This window comes from Amphiura filiformis, chromosome 6 (genome assembly GCF_039555335.1).
Source record: "Amphiura filiformis chromosome 6, Afil_fr2py, whole genome shotgun sequence".
Lineage (NCBI taxonomy): Eukaryota > Metazoa > Echinodermata > Ophiuroidea > Amphilepidida > Amphiuridae > Amphiura > Amphiura filiformis.
Window position 1 is genome coordinate 48774278 of NC_092633.1, and position 15283 is coordinate 48789560.

Sequence of the window (15283 nt, forward strand, 5' to 3'; positions counted from 1 at the left end):
AAATTTGGGTTGGTGATAACCCTTGTACTACAAATGGGGCTGTACCACACCCTAAGGTTTTTTAATCGGCATAAGATAAACACGAGTAATTGCGCGCGAACGACTTGAGCTTATCGTAGATCCATCCTTTGCGCTCATTGTTGTGATGAAATTTTTACCCCAACACCTTACCCCGAGGACAAGGCCGACCATCAAAAATGATCATAGAGGGGGAGGCCCATCATTTATTTCTACAGCAAAGCCATGATTTCATTTTTCTCTTGTAAATAAGTTTGACTTGGTAGTTTGACTTGGTTGAAATATTGTCATTTTCTTTCATCCGCAAATAAATTCTTCAGAATTTTTCTTTAAAATTATTTAAAATGTTCTTTAAAAACAGATCCAAATAAATCACCTTTATTTGGATCTGAACACACCCCTATACACATTCAGGCAATAAAAGTGACATTATTGTTAGAATTGTATGTACCATAATAGTAAATCTAAACAAAATGTCCACCACTGTTGCTATAAAGCTTAACCTTTTTTTTTTTTTTTTGTGCTAACGCTAATTGCTAGAATTTACATTAAACACATTCAGAAACAATGCAATTTGAAGGCAGCAGCTTAATCACCGCCAATATTGCAACATCGAAACAAACAACTATACATCCATCCCACTATACCCCTACCCCCGAAGGCAATGATGATAAAATGCCTTGCCCAAGGACACAACACGTTGACACCAGTGGGGTTCGAACTCACAACCTATGGATTATGAGCCGAGCGCCTTATCCACTAGGCCACACATGCTCCTCGATAGAACCGGGCAATTCTATCAACAAGCCGGTGACGTTTTGACTTGGATCATGTAGATTATTAAATCAAAACGTTTTTGACGAAGGTTGCCATCTTTATGAATTTTCATCGCTTATTTGTTAATTTTGAAATCCTGCAACCCCCTTTTATTGCACTTATTCAGCGTCACCAATAAAACGTTAGATATTCAGTCCTGGCAATCTACTCAGAATTTTCAATTGAAAAATGAATTTCCTATAAAAAATTCCCTGAATTTATAATCTTATTTGTGACCGTACACCACGAATGAGCCGTAAATGTCCTCAATTGTATTCTGAGTTACAGTGTAAAATGGGCATGAAGGTCGTATTCATAGGTACCTCAATTTGGTGCTACGTGTACCTCATTTAATGAGATACACGAAGCACCAAATTGAAATACCTATGAATATGACCTTCATGCCCATTTTACACTGTAACTCAGAATACAATTGAGGACATTTACGGCTCATTCGTGGTGTACGGTCACATTTTGCGTCATCAGTGAAAAGTTAAAGGTCTTAGAATCCTCAAATCCTCAAATATAATATATTTTACGAAATTGTGTTTACAACATCAATGTCAAACCTTGCAACCCATTGTCTTACTAACAGTATTCAAAACATACCCGGGACATACAATCAGTTTTGTGGGGGTTAGTATTAGAATATAAACGTTCATTACTAGCTGTTCATAATAGAATAGAGTTATATCTAAAAATAGGCATTGTGTTATTTCGAAGTTATATGTTTTGGATATCAGTATACCTAAAAGTTAATTAGCACCTGTCTTTGTCTCACGGCTACAGGAAATGCTTATCGTGTTACTTATATTAATCTTCAAAACCATTTTCAATCCGTCTATCTTTCCATTTATCTACCTGTCTCTCTCCTCCTCCTATCTTTTGTCTCTCTAACCCACTCTGTCTCTGGACTGCTCGATTCTGTTCTCCTATTATGGGTATACTGTGCATGTATTTTATATGATCACATATCAGATTTCCTAATTCGATGCCATCTGCAGGGTAATTTCTTTCATCTATTGGCCATTTTTATCTATCCCCCCCCCCCATTCCCACTGCGAATGAACTTCCTTGCCAAACTTTATTTGTTTCAAGTTTTGCTTTCTAAAGATATAATCTAAAAATACGACAGATGAACAAACATGTAACAGTGATACTATAATTTTATTTCATTTTTGAAATATACGGATAATTAAAATTCATAGATACTGTATAACCGTTTGAAAATAATGATATTTTATAAGACCAATAATTATTTATAACTCGTGATTTACAAAGCAAGTGTACAAGTGTAAAGCAAATAATTAGGCAGTTTGTGGTTCGTTCTTAAACAAACAAAAAACATGTCGAAAGTGTTTATATTTTGCATACTGACCAAAATTACTCTTTTAAGTATTGTGGTTACAAATTTAATTTGAAATTTACTCTCTTATAATTAGGTTTTCTTGAAGAAGTTTTTAATTAGTCAAAACCAATTGAAGAAACTTACACTTTTTTCTTGCAGATAGTTTCTTCGGGAAACCACAAGACTTTTCCGCAGCTTGATGTTATTTTGATGATCCAACAGCTGATAACATAACTTCCTGCCAGCCTAATGTTCTCATCTGTGGCCATTAACCAACTTAATATACACCAATGACGTCGCGCTATTGTTTTACCGCTCCATTATTTTCCACGAATGTAGCGTTAATGAAATAAGGTGTTCAATTGCTGATTGATATCGGACAATCACACCAACACACTAAATAATGAAAGGATTGAAAAATACACGGACTCAGCTTTTATGTAAAATATCTATAGAATTACCCATTACGATACATGTGCTTAGTTCAATCCATCCTCGAGCGTGTTTAAAAAGAGCTTTTAATAGAAATAGAGTCGCAATAGATTATATAATGCTTTGTTCCTTTGATGCCGATTAGAAGTTGCGACAGGCTATTCATAAAAGTGGTACCATTGTTTCGAACAAAGGGGTTCCGCCATTAAATTGGTCACTGATCCGGCATCATATTAACGCTCTACACAACAGGCGAGTATCAATAAGTGACCACAATACAGTCATGTGTAAGGGCAGTCATGTGTTAAGTGGTACCATTGTTCCCAAGTGTTCCAATGTGTGCTTGTGTGGGTCTGAAGTCTGAAATTACATTTTGAAATTAATTCTGAAAAAAATTTTAAAGTAGCGATATAATACACATTTTATGGCAAATGATTAAATATTCATATTTTTGAAATTTAACAGGTCTAAAAGTAAATTGTATATATTTAAGGATATGTATGAATTTGGGATGAAAAGCCGTCCATCATAACATTTTAACCTTTCGTATTGAAGATATAGATTTTTTCCTCAAAACACTAAAGAATTGATGGTCGGCTTTTCATCCCAGCTACATACACTTTAAGTACATATCATTAGATTATTAAGTTTACTTTACTATAACTAAATATCAAAAATATAAAAAAATTATCAGATTTTAAATATTTGTCATAAAATTTGTATTATATCGCGAATTTCAAAAAATCGCAATGATTTGATATCAGAAGGACATTCCTCGTTTTCAGCATATACAATTCGATATGTCTTATGTGCTCACAGGTCGCACAAAAATACTGTTCAAATATTGCTATCCGATTTCTAATTTATTTTATTAATGAAAATCATTGTCTTGTTGTATTTCGTATCGTTGTTTTGTATGAATGAGGTGATGGTAACAATACTGCACTTTTCGCAAAGAATTGCTTTTCGAAAGTGCAATTGTTATTAACACGACAATAGTAAATGCCAGTAGCTTTTCCTTGAAAAGTCTTTGCTTTTCAGGGAAAAGCGTGTTATTGTAATCATCGCTCCATTCGTGGAAAGTAATTATTTCCTGTGCAGTTTTTTCAAACATTAAAAGGGCATTTCGTGATCCACAGCATCATCCCCCCCACTTTTCCCAAAAAAAAAGCTGAGATTTTTATACCACTGGAAACTTCTAGCTACATGTTTATGCACAAAAACTTTCTTGCAGATTAATTCGTTTAGCAAAACTATCGTGAAATTTGAATTACGTTCTGTTACACCAGAACGAAATTACAACACATTGTCTATTGAGCAATGTAGTACACATAATCATGCATAACTCGCAAACGCAAAATCTGAATCAACTGAAATTTTGTGAATAGGCTTTTATTCGTGGATATCTACTGATAAATGTCAAAAAAGAGAATGCTATGATCAATAATTCCTCCTTTAACCAATATGCGTTCAAACACAGCCCATTCGTCAATTTTGTGCATGATTTATTCCTAGAGTCATCTTTCTAAACGTTTATCATCATTCCTAATCCTAGCGCAGCAACTCCTCGATTAAAAGCTTGTAACATTTCATACTTTCTTAATAACTTTTCAATAATTTTCTCAAAGTAATATAAAAAAAGCTTTAAGATATTTTAAGGAATCCAATTATTAGGTTTTATGCTTTCCTCATGCTGTTACACCTTTTTCAACGATCTCGTTAATTACAATTTGATATTTCAAAACCCTCCTACTTTTTCATTATGATTATGATCTCACAGTCACAATGAAAAGCTCCTTGATATCCACAACCTTAAAGCAAAAATGTGTGATTTGCATAAAAATTTGATTCCTATTTAATGTTAGGTCTCATTGATAGCTACTGATCACATTGTCCCCTTTTAATTCCGAGCCAAACAAATGAGGTAAAATGCAGAAAAATGCTATTTCATTCCAGCGTCTACAAAGGGTGTATCATCTCGCCGATGGTATTATTATCACGATTATCGGGAGCTTCACGCAGCTGATGGGATATACAAACAAGATGTAAGACGAATAGCGATATACACACAGTTTATGCGTCAAGACGGACAGCGCCTACATTGCCTGTATAGTCTAGCCGATCGTATTGTTATCATGATTGTTGGCAAAGCATCACGCAGCTGATGGGATGTACAAACAAGACGTAAATTGAATAGCGATATGCATACAGTTTATACGGTACGTCACTGATTCAATACATTGATGATACACACTTCAAGCAGGTAATTAAAGCCCATCAGACTTAGTCTTTCACAGTACATTTATGTACACAATGACCGTTACAATGGTGCAAAAATAGAAATTCGAAAATGAAAATTGAGGGCGTTGCTGTTGAGCAAATCACACAATGTGGTCTCAAATTGCTCGTCATGTAAAAACAAGTCAAAGATGGAATCGTTTGCACTGTCTAAAATACTTCTTTTTTTACAAAATAAAGGGCATTGGCCTTTATTGCCCAATTTTGTCAATTTACAGCCTATACATAATTGACCACTTCCTATTTTGTGATGTATCCACGGTAACGAAACATCCTACATTCCTTATTTGACTTGTTTTTACAGGAAGAACAATAAATTGAGACCATTTTCGTTGAAATCGGGGCATTTTTAACTTTTGGCCTCTGTGTCGCCAAAAAAAATGACGACCCCCCAAGATTTAACCTTTTTGCTTAACTCAAAAACGGTATGAATCCTTGAAATGAGAGAAATAATATTGCGTGCTTGGTAACCAGATTTGAGCAATTTTGAAATTTGACTACTGTGTTGACCTTCCACCTCGAATATGGCCGGAGTGCCGGGAATAATTTTTTGTTAACATCTTGAATAGTTGAATGTGTTATAGGACCATAAAAGGAAGCTAAAAGGTTTCGTAAAGTCCTGGGGTGCACACTAAACCCTGGTATATTCTGAACTATGGTAATCGTGTTGTATACTAATGTTAACTATGTCTACCTTGTATACCTCCAATTGCAGTCGTACTCGGCGTCATGTCTAAAAACGCTACAGCTTCTCTACGTCATAATTATGAACGCTGCATTCTGCATCTACATCGTTATATTCCATTTCATAGTTTTTGTAGTTTTATATTGTTGTAAGGTTATTTGCTGTTCATTTTTGAATGAAAATAAATACATAAATATTCACTGGTTGAACTTTTGCAATATCTTCTAAATGTTATTTTACTCTGAAGTCTGTCTAGTATTACAGGAAGATATATAATTATTGTTGTCTATAGTAAGAGGAAATGTGAAAGAGTTGAGATGGTGATATAATGTTAGATCAAGTGAGGGGTCTTCAGGGTCACCGCACACCGACATCGCCTGGCTAATAATTACTTTGTCAGCAGAGATACTAAAATAAATACCCGGGATCGATACACGTGAATTTGATATGCACGAGTTTGATATGAGAAGAAAATCTTTGGATACCGGGGTAGAAAATGATGAATATCTCCCGTAAATGATTTCGTATAAAGAAACCAGATGTGGTTCCTTGCACTTGAATATATATTTTGAACAGATATGGTAGTCGTTAGCTTGCGTCTTGAGAAAGTAGCGTGCGTCTTGAGTCAAAAACTGACATAATTCTGATTTATATGTACCGAATCATATAGCGCAGTGTATAGGCCAATCGTGGAGGTATGTCTAAAACCATATGACCTATGGCTACCATGCACGACTCACACACAGCGAGGTCAGTAACCGAGCTAATCGGGGCTATTGTCAGTAGCCTTAGTCAGATGTCCTTCGGCCCATTATGCGACTCAAAACTATTAAACAGGTCGATACAAAATGTCCATGCGTGGCGGTGGATTCAACCTACCGTGGCGATTTCTGCCATGAAGATATCGGGGCGATAACACTGTGCACAAATGTGTGCAAATGATTATATTATTGACTGGGTTAAAGGACTATGAAATATGCATGACTTTCCAAGAAAAGTAATTATCTTTCTATCTATTGATCTTATCTTTATATTCTGTATTATCAAAACTTCAATCAATTGATAACTTTTGTATTAAAAAACAAAAACACATAAACAGATTGGGGTACTCCAGTTGAAATCCATACATCTCAATGAAATACACGACCTTCACCTTCCAACTGGCAGTTTCAAATGAAGCTACCTGAATGGGTGACTACAATTGAAATCTACACACCCTGTGTGGGAGAGTAAGGTCATGTCTTCCATACGGGTGCATGGATTTCAACTGGAATAGCCCAATGCTACAGAATTAATGATATGACCGAGAGGCCAATAACCCCAGATAGTATCATTCCTTAAACTAAATGTTTCACAGAAACAGATATTCAGAAATAGTTATACATCAAATACACCTGATACCATCTAAAATCAAATTGCAATGTAGACCTAGACTTCTCCGTAGTCCACTTGCCAATTGTGCACTACTCTGGCTATTACATTTAAGCTTAAAACTCTGATTTAATTAATGAGTGCACAATTGATAGATTTTCACAACTGATCTTTTCAGTCACCGTACGCCCTCTGTTTGTTAGCTTCCCAAGTGGACTACTGACTTTGCCTTGAGAGTTAGGCCAATTTCTGGCCTAACTAAAATTAGTGATGATGTAATGCATCTTTAAAAATGAATCTGGCTTGTGATTGGTCGCCCAGATCTCGTTATTGTTTAAATCCTCCCGACGCGTACTGGTACCATTATTAACTATACATGGTACACAACTATCTAGGGAATGCGGCGCTTTTGTGCTGGTGGATGAACGTATGCATCTAGCGCGTATTGTACCACCATGCTTACTCTTGTGGTTAGATTTTATTGATAAACAAGTATGATTGACAGTGTGTGAGTCCCGGGGTAAAGTTCTGCTTAAAAGTGAAAGTCCATAGTCGGTTTTTCGGATAATAAACTGGCAGATTCTAAAATTAGAATTGTTCAGTATTGAAGTGTCATTATAATTATGCCATTATGATATGTTGCATAATATAAGCCTACGTAGGGCCTTTACTTTTACTGTCACAAATATAATTATATAGCCTAAACTTTTTCATAACCATTTTATACTAGTATTTTGATGTAGGCCTACTAAATATCAGTATAATTTCGAGTTCAACTGAATGCGTTCATCATGATTAATAACATTTTTATTTATCAAAAATCGACTATGGCATAGTCTAATGTAGACCAGACATGCCCCGAGAATAGAATGGGTTGATCATTGTAATTGGAATCTTAATTGGAATTTTACGATTTACAATTATTGAATTTGGGATTGGGATTCGGATGATTGGAACATTACTTTTGGAAAATGTATGACAATTAAGTCAAACATAAAAGGATTATTTGTGACGTGTCATGTCAAAAGCAGACACTTTTGGGCAGGTTGTCAATTTTGTGGTTTTTACATATCTTAAATATAGAGATATTTTGCTCCACAACACTGTTTTCCCCAATGAAATAGGACATTCCTAAGCGAAGATATTGAGATCGTAAGTTATGGTATTATAAAATTGGAAATAGAGATATCGGGCTTTAAAAATATTATTGACAATGTTGAGAGTAGGATTTACCTTGAAACGTGTCTCAAAAAATACAAGATGCCAGTTATATTCTGGTCTGAAACTATCAGACAATATTTTTAACATCAATAATATCACAAATTCGCAACACACCCAAATTGTGAAAAATTCACCCCGGGCAGATTTTTGGCTGTTTCTCCATTTACGATCCTGCCCAAAAGTGTCTGCTTTTGATATGACACATTTGTCCATATCCCTTATCAAAATTATAAATATGCATATTACTGTAAGAAAATCCTATTTGTGACGGTCGACCTTATCCCTAAGTTAAAGTGGTGGGTTCCAGGTGTTATCCCTAAAATTCATGACAAAGGTGGGTCTACGATTAGCTGAAGTTGTTTGAATGTAAATTAACCCTAAGATTAGCTGAAGTTGTTTGAATGTACCTTATCCCTGAGTTAAAGTGGCAGATTGCAGGTGTTATCCCTAAATTGAATGACAAAGGTGGGTCTACGATTAATAGCTGAAGTTGTTTGAATGTAAATACGTAGTTTACGTTTGAGAATACTCCCCCCATACTGCAGTTACTGTCCGTTTTCCTATACACAATACACAGTGCTCTTTCTCATTGACGCGTGACCTCTACAAATAGCCCTACGTTAAAAGTATGGGGATGTGACTAGTTAACGTCGCTGTGTGAAAAATAACCGGCCAATATTAAAAGTACTCTTCTAAAGTTCTAGAAAATATAGTTTTTAACATGTCCTAAATTTTAGCTAATTTAGATGTTTGGAAATATTCGTACTTTGGTGTTTTAGTTAAAGTTATAGGTAATAGTACATTGCCTAGTTAACGTCGCTGTGTGAAAAATAACCGGCCAATATTAAAAGTACTCTTCTAAAATTCTAGACAATATAGTTTTGTAACATGTCCTAAATTTTTAGCTAATTTAGGTGTTTGGAGAGGGTCGTACTTTTGTGTTTTAGGCAAGGATATGTAAACGACAGATAACACCAAAAATATGAAGAGATTATTTCCAAACCGTGTTAAGTCAACAATCATTATGTTGCTCATTTTCAAGAATGCTGGTTTACAAAAAGCACGCCATTGTCTCATTTCGTGAACAAAAGTACACATACCATTGTTTCCTTTCGTTTCCTTTATAATCGGTTACCCAACTGAAGCTATAATACAAACTTTATTTCGATATCGCACATGAAAACAGTCACATGTGCACAGCCAGAGAAGATCCGATTTAATCAGTTGAGCTGTTTCAATGAGTGTTATCTTGGTTTAATAGCTTTTAATGGGGTTAAGTCCTGCAAAGGTCGAGATGAATTCTACTGTAGACATGACTGCATCATGCTTCATAAAGACGAGTATTATAGCAACAGGCGATCCAGTAATACTACACCAATTTTGCTTAGTAAATTACGTGCCTGGATATTGTATCCAAAACGTACAAAACACGGTTTTCTTTTCGGTTCATTCAATCCTATATATTTTTCTACGAAGAATATTGAATCGTAATTGATAGTCGATTTTTGATAAATAAAAATGTGTTTTTTTAAAATCATGATGAACGCATTCCGTTGAACTCAAAAGTATACTGATGTTTATTAGAATTCAATTATTCAATAGTAAATGGTCATAAAAAGGTAGTGACAGTAAAAGCTTGGTACACCTATACCTATGTTATTGAATGCAACATTATCTTGGCATAATTATACTGACTCACTTCAAAACTGAACAACTCTGATTTCGGAATCTACCAGTTTATTGATCACGAAAGCCCGAGTAAAAATAAATTCTGCTTCCAACGCATTTTACAGATTTGTAATCCAATAGCCCGTTTTTTAATATTGGCCATTATTTAAAGGAGGCAATTACTTTTTTTGAGATGTTTATTTATGAGGTAGTGTAATACACCCTATCGATCTTCAAATAAAAACCGAAAATACCTCATTTACAATGCCCAATAGAGAGGGTAGGGTTTCTCTTTTTTATTCCAAGGTCACGGAGTAGCCACTGCAGATCCAATAAAACATTTCTATAATATGTACAAAATATAACGAAATCCTGCTTTGAATAAACATGAATGTTCAGTCATACTTCGTAATGTAATTCAATCTCTGAAATCTGTACTAGCTAATAGAGAATTTTATCACGCACTTATTTATGAATTCTTCAATATTCTTTTCCATATTAGAATACCCTTTCAGAAAATAGATTCGTGATCTGTTTGTACACATGTGGATGTTTATAAGGTAAGGCATGATACTACTCATCATGAACTAGTCACAGATGGAGACGTCACTTTTACAGGTTGCAATACCTTATAGCGCCATCAATAATATTACAACATTCATTTATTTTACACAAAATCGCTCACATTGTACACGCACTTGGCGTCATCAATATAATGCTTCACTTCCAAATGTACAGCTTTTCCGCGTGCTAATTATGAGCATACGTGTAGGATTGCACAAATCTAGGATATTTCGTATAGCTAACACAGCAAAATAGATTTTAATGCATTACGTAGATAACAATATTGTGTAAGCACTATATCGTTATTTGAATAATGCTATATCAAAATAAACATTTTGACAAATCTTTTATCAAAATCGGAACACTTTTACATTTTTGACCCCTTAAAGACAACAAATCGACCTTTGACCTTTCCTAGACTGGTCATATCTGCTGAATCCTTACGACTAGAGGAATACATTGGAACATTTTTTAACATTTGAGCAAGTGTGAAAATTGAGATACAGAGTGTAATGTTCGATGTACCTATGTTACAGATAGACATTTTATTTTTGTAAACACCGTACATAGCAGTGATATACAATACATACAAAAATAATATACAGGGGTGAACGTATCTGGGCTGCTCATGTGACACTTTGAGACGGCTAGGGATCCCTAGCCGTCTCAAAGTGTCACATGACCAGCCCAACGGATCAGTTGCCTGATAAAATATGATGGTTTCAGACGCAACGTAGCAAGTTGCACAAAATGTAAGTTCCAGTATTTGATTTAATTCAAAACTTTGTGATTTTAACGACTGGATGACAGAGAATATTCACTATTTTGTCAAGAACAATTTCGGGCAGGATTGCCTACAAGAAGTAAGAACTTATGAGAAGACGGCTAGAAAGATCGCAAATTACCGCAACCATTTGAGATTCAATTTACGTTGTTTACATGAGCATATAACACCACGTAGCATCAAGCTCAAAAGTAATGTTAGCGGCCACAAAGCTGATCAGATTCTAAGAAACGCTGAAAGGAAACTTTTAAATGAGAGAGTTAGACAGGTAAATTTCACGATTGATGTTTTGAAACAAAAACAAGACCAGTCATCACAGAAACTTTCGGCTTCGTTACCAAGAGACGCTTTCGACAGAGTTGCCGAATTCACCACCCATGCGCAGTTAGCACAACATCGGAAGGTGAAAGGTCGCCATCTTGAAAAATTCCAAAAGTTGAGAAGTTCGCGAGCGGATTTGGACAAGGATTGGAGGAATAGCGGCGACTCTGGACTCGGTTCTAACTCAGAAAAATGGGTGAAAAACATCTCCGATCGCGATTTAACGAAGGATGAAGTCAGTGTTCTCGCCAAAGGTTTAAATTACGCCGTCGTACCGGAGAGCGTACCGGTTGCTGAATTCGTCACCGTTACTGAATCTGCCGTGTCGCTAGGTCGTTTAAATCCATCGGACGCCGAAACACTCCGTCATAAGATCTGTGAAACGCTATGTAACACTGAACTACCTCAATCAAACATCACCAAGGATGAGAGGAAGGCTCTGTCGGAATTAACTAAGGATGAAAACATCGCCATAGTCCCGGCAGACAAAGGCAAGTGTGTAGTGGTTTTGAACAAGTGTGACTATGATGACAAGTGCAATGATCTGCTAAAAGACGAAAAAACATACAAGCGAGTAGGATATAATCCAACAAGTGGTTACAGGAAATAGCTAACAGAGTTTACTACTAAGATACTTAATGAGAAAACCATAAACATCGATGACAAGAGACAGTTAGATCCCCCCCTCTGAGCCAGCGGTACCTGCGTTTTATGGACTCCCGGAAATTCACAAGCCAGAACCAATACCTGTAAGGCCCATTGTGAGTAGCATCGGATCTGTAACGTATAATCTCGCAAAGTATGCGGCTAAAATCTTAGGCCCCCTTGTTGGACAATCTCCGCACCACATTAAAAACACTCAAGAGTTTGTTAACCGAATTAAGGATATCACTTTAAGCGAAGGCGAAACAATAACATCGTATGACGTTACCGCTTTGTTCACATGTATTCCACCAGACTTTGCGCTGAAAGTTGTAAAGGAGTGTTTAAACAATGATACCACCTTGAGTGAACGGACAAACCTGAATGTTGATCAAATCGTGGAACTCGTAAGCATCTGTTTGAATACCACCTATTTCTCATACCAAGGCAAATTTTACAAACAACAACATGGAGTTGCGATGGGATCCCCCGTTAGCCCGATAGTTGTTAACCTGTGTATGGAAAGTTTCGAGCAGCAAGCCTTGCAATCATACCCGGGTGTTAAGCCTAGACTCTGGTTACGTTTTGTCGATGATACTTTCGTGATCATTGAGCGCACCGAATTAGAAGGTTTCTTTCAACACATCAATAAGCTAGACGACAACATCAAATTTACTCAGGAAAGTTGTAAAGACGACACGCTAGCTTTCTTAGACTGCCTGATTAGTGTGAAGAACGATGGTTCGCTAACTTCAAATATTTACAGAAAACCCACGCACACTGATCATTACTTACAATTTGGATCACATCACCCATTGATACACAAGTTGGGAGTAATAAGAACTTTACAATACAGAGCTGATACCATCATAAGCGAGAACGAACTTATCCCAGAGGAGAAAGACCACATCAAAGAATCGCTGAAGAACTGCGGTTATCCGAACTGGGCTTTTCTAAAAGCCAACAAGAGCAGGAAAGACCAAAAACAGCCTGATGGTGGTGGTCAACCCAACAAAGCTCGCGTCACAATCCCATATATAGCTGGACTGTCAGAACGTGTAAAGAAACACCTCAAACAGAACGTGTAAAGACACCTCAAAGCTTTTGGGATTTCCTCGTCGTTTAAGCCAAATAACACCCTTCGTGGCAAGCTCGTTCAAGTAAAGGACAAACAATCAAAAGAAAAACGCTCAAACTTAGTGTATGGATTAGTGTGCGGTGACGCTGATTGTTCTGCTGCCTATGTTGGCGAAACAAAACAAGCCTTGAAAGCTAGACTCAATCAACATAGGAGGCCCAGTTCAAACGAGGCCCAGAACTCCGCCGTGTACCTTCACCTTAAAGACACTGGTCATAATATTGACACCGAGGACGCAGTGATTCTCGATAAGGAGGAACAGTGGCATAGGAGAGGCATCAAGGAAGCCATCTGGGAGAGTAGAGCAGCAGCCGTCACTTAACAAGAAAGGGGACTGAGACACAACTTATCTCACGCATGGGACCGGGCCATCAAGACGATCCCTAGCCGTCTCAAAGTGTCACATGACCAGCCCAACGGGTCAGTTGCCTGATGAAGTCTGATGGTTTCAGACGCAACGTAGCAAGTTGCAAAAAATGTAAGTTCCAGTATTTGATTTAATTCAAAACTTTGTGATTGAATTGCGTTATCTGTTGACGTAATGAAAAAGGTGTTTTTAAGGGAAAGTGTTAGCTTTCGTTCGATATAAAACAATTTCTGATTGGCTGAAGGGAATACTTGAGGTTTTGACAAAAACCAATCACAGATGCCTATTTTCGACTAGTCACCAGCTCACATAGCTCTTATAATGCTATGTGCACTCAACCACTTTGTAAACAAAGACTGTTCACTGCTTGCTTGGAAGCTCTTGGACAAAATTGTGTGTCGAGGTGTACACTGTTCATAAATGTATCTATAAGAGAATCGTTTTGTAGCCAAACCTTTCCATATGAGTCTTTTTTGGAGGGTTTTTTTCCAAAATCAAGAAAGTACCCACCGCAGATCAAATCAAATAACACGCTTCTAATACAAATTTTTAATGAAAACTTATGAACATGAATGTTCAGCCATTCTTCGTAATATACTTCGATATTTGATATCTTGTTGATGGATAAAAAGTAACAGAGAATAATAGACATTCTATTTTTGAATTTTTGAGTATTGTTTTCCACAAATAAAATATGAAATACCATTTCAGAAATTAGGTTCGTGATCTTTTTATATACAATGCAAACAGTTTTAACAATGCATGATGGCGCACATTACATCTGCACACTCCCATACGCCATGCATAAATTCAGTTAGCCCGATTTCCCTAAAATGAAAATTGGTCGAGCTTCCGCTTTTCTACTTAAAAAAATCAAATGGGTCAATAACAAAATCAGGACAAGGAAGGAAGCGAAAGTCTATACCACTAGACTAGCGAGAGATGAGATGGAAGAGTTGCTATTTCAATCTGATATGGCAATCACGCTTTGAAGTTCTAAAAATAACAAACCCGGTCAAAAGGTCAATATTTAAACACAACTGCGCAGTCTCAATGCAAGCAGAATGTGGTTGCAAAGTATCCGATACTTTTGTTTAAGTTTCTCGGTCGTCAACCCAGGCAGCTGACGAATGAGGGCAGCAGTCTAGCTGACTCCGCAACGAGTAGCCCAAATTGGCGCCTTAATCATTGATGGCTGTATATCGCGGATGGTAGGCATGTTGCCTATGGGGGGTCGACGATAAGTCAGGGGTACGTACTCAAACATAGCGCAAATAGTGCGAGTACGCAACAGAAAGTTTGCGAGTAAGCATTAGAGAGTTTGCGAAATGCGGTCCAGAAGCAGAAACTTCAACGTCTAGAAGATTATGGAGGATTATCTATTCAAAACCACTCTGCCATGATAGAACTAGTTCTAGTTCCTCGAGGGGGGTGCGAGCGAAGCGCGCATGGCCGCAAAGCGGGACTGGTGGATTTTGTAATGTCAGAGAGAGGTTGTCATGGTCCCATACAGGCACTGAGCAAGTGCTATGCCATGAAAGCCTCTAGAAATCGAAGTGAATGCGAAAATCTATAACAACTATTTCTACATTTCCTCTGTTTTATATTAT

General features: G+C 36.8%; 2 protein-coding genes across 2 annotated transcripts; both read left to right on the forward strand.

The window, feature by feature from the left end:
* Positions 1-11224: 11224 nt before the first annotated feature.
* Positions 11225-12136, forward strand: LOC140154576 (uncharacterized). Its single transcript, XM_072177144.1, has one exon. It carries the CDS (start codon positions 11225-11227, stop codon positions 12134-12136), a length of 912 nt encoding a protein of 303 aa, XP_072033245.1.
* A 511-nt stretch (positions 12137-12647) lies between these two features.
* Positions 12648-13256, forward strand: LOC140154577 (uncharacterized). Its single transcript, XM_072177145.1, has one exon. The coding sequence runs from the start codon at positions 12648-12650 to the stop codon at positions 13254-13256; it is 609 nt and encodes a 202-aa protein (XP_072033246.1).
* The last annotated feature ends 2027 nt before the right edge of the window (positions 13257-15283 follow it).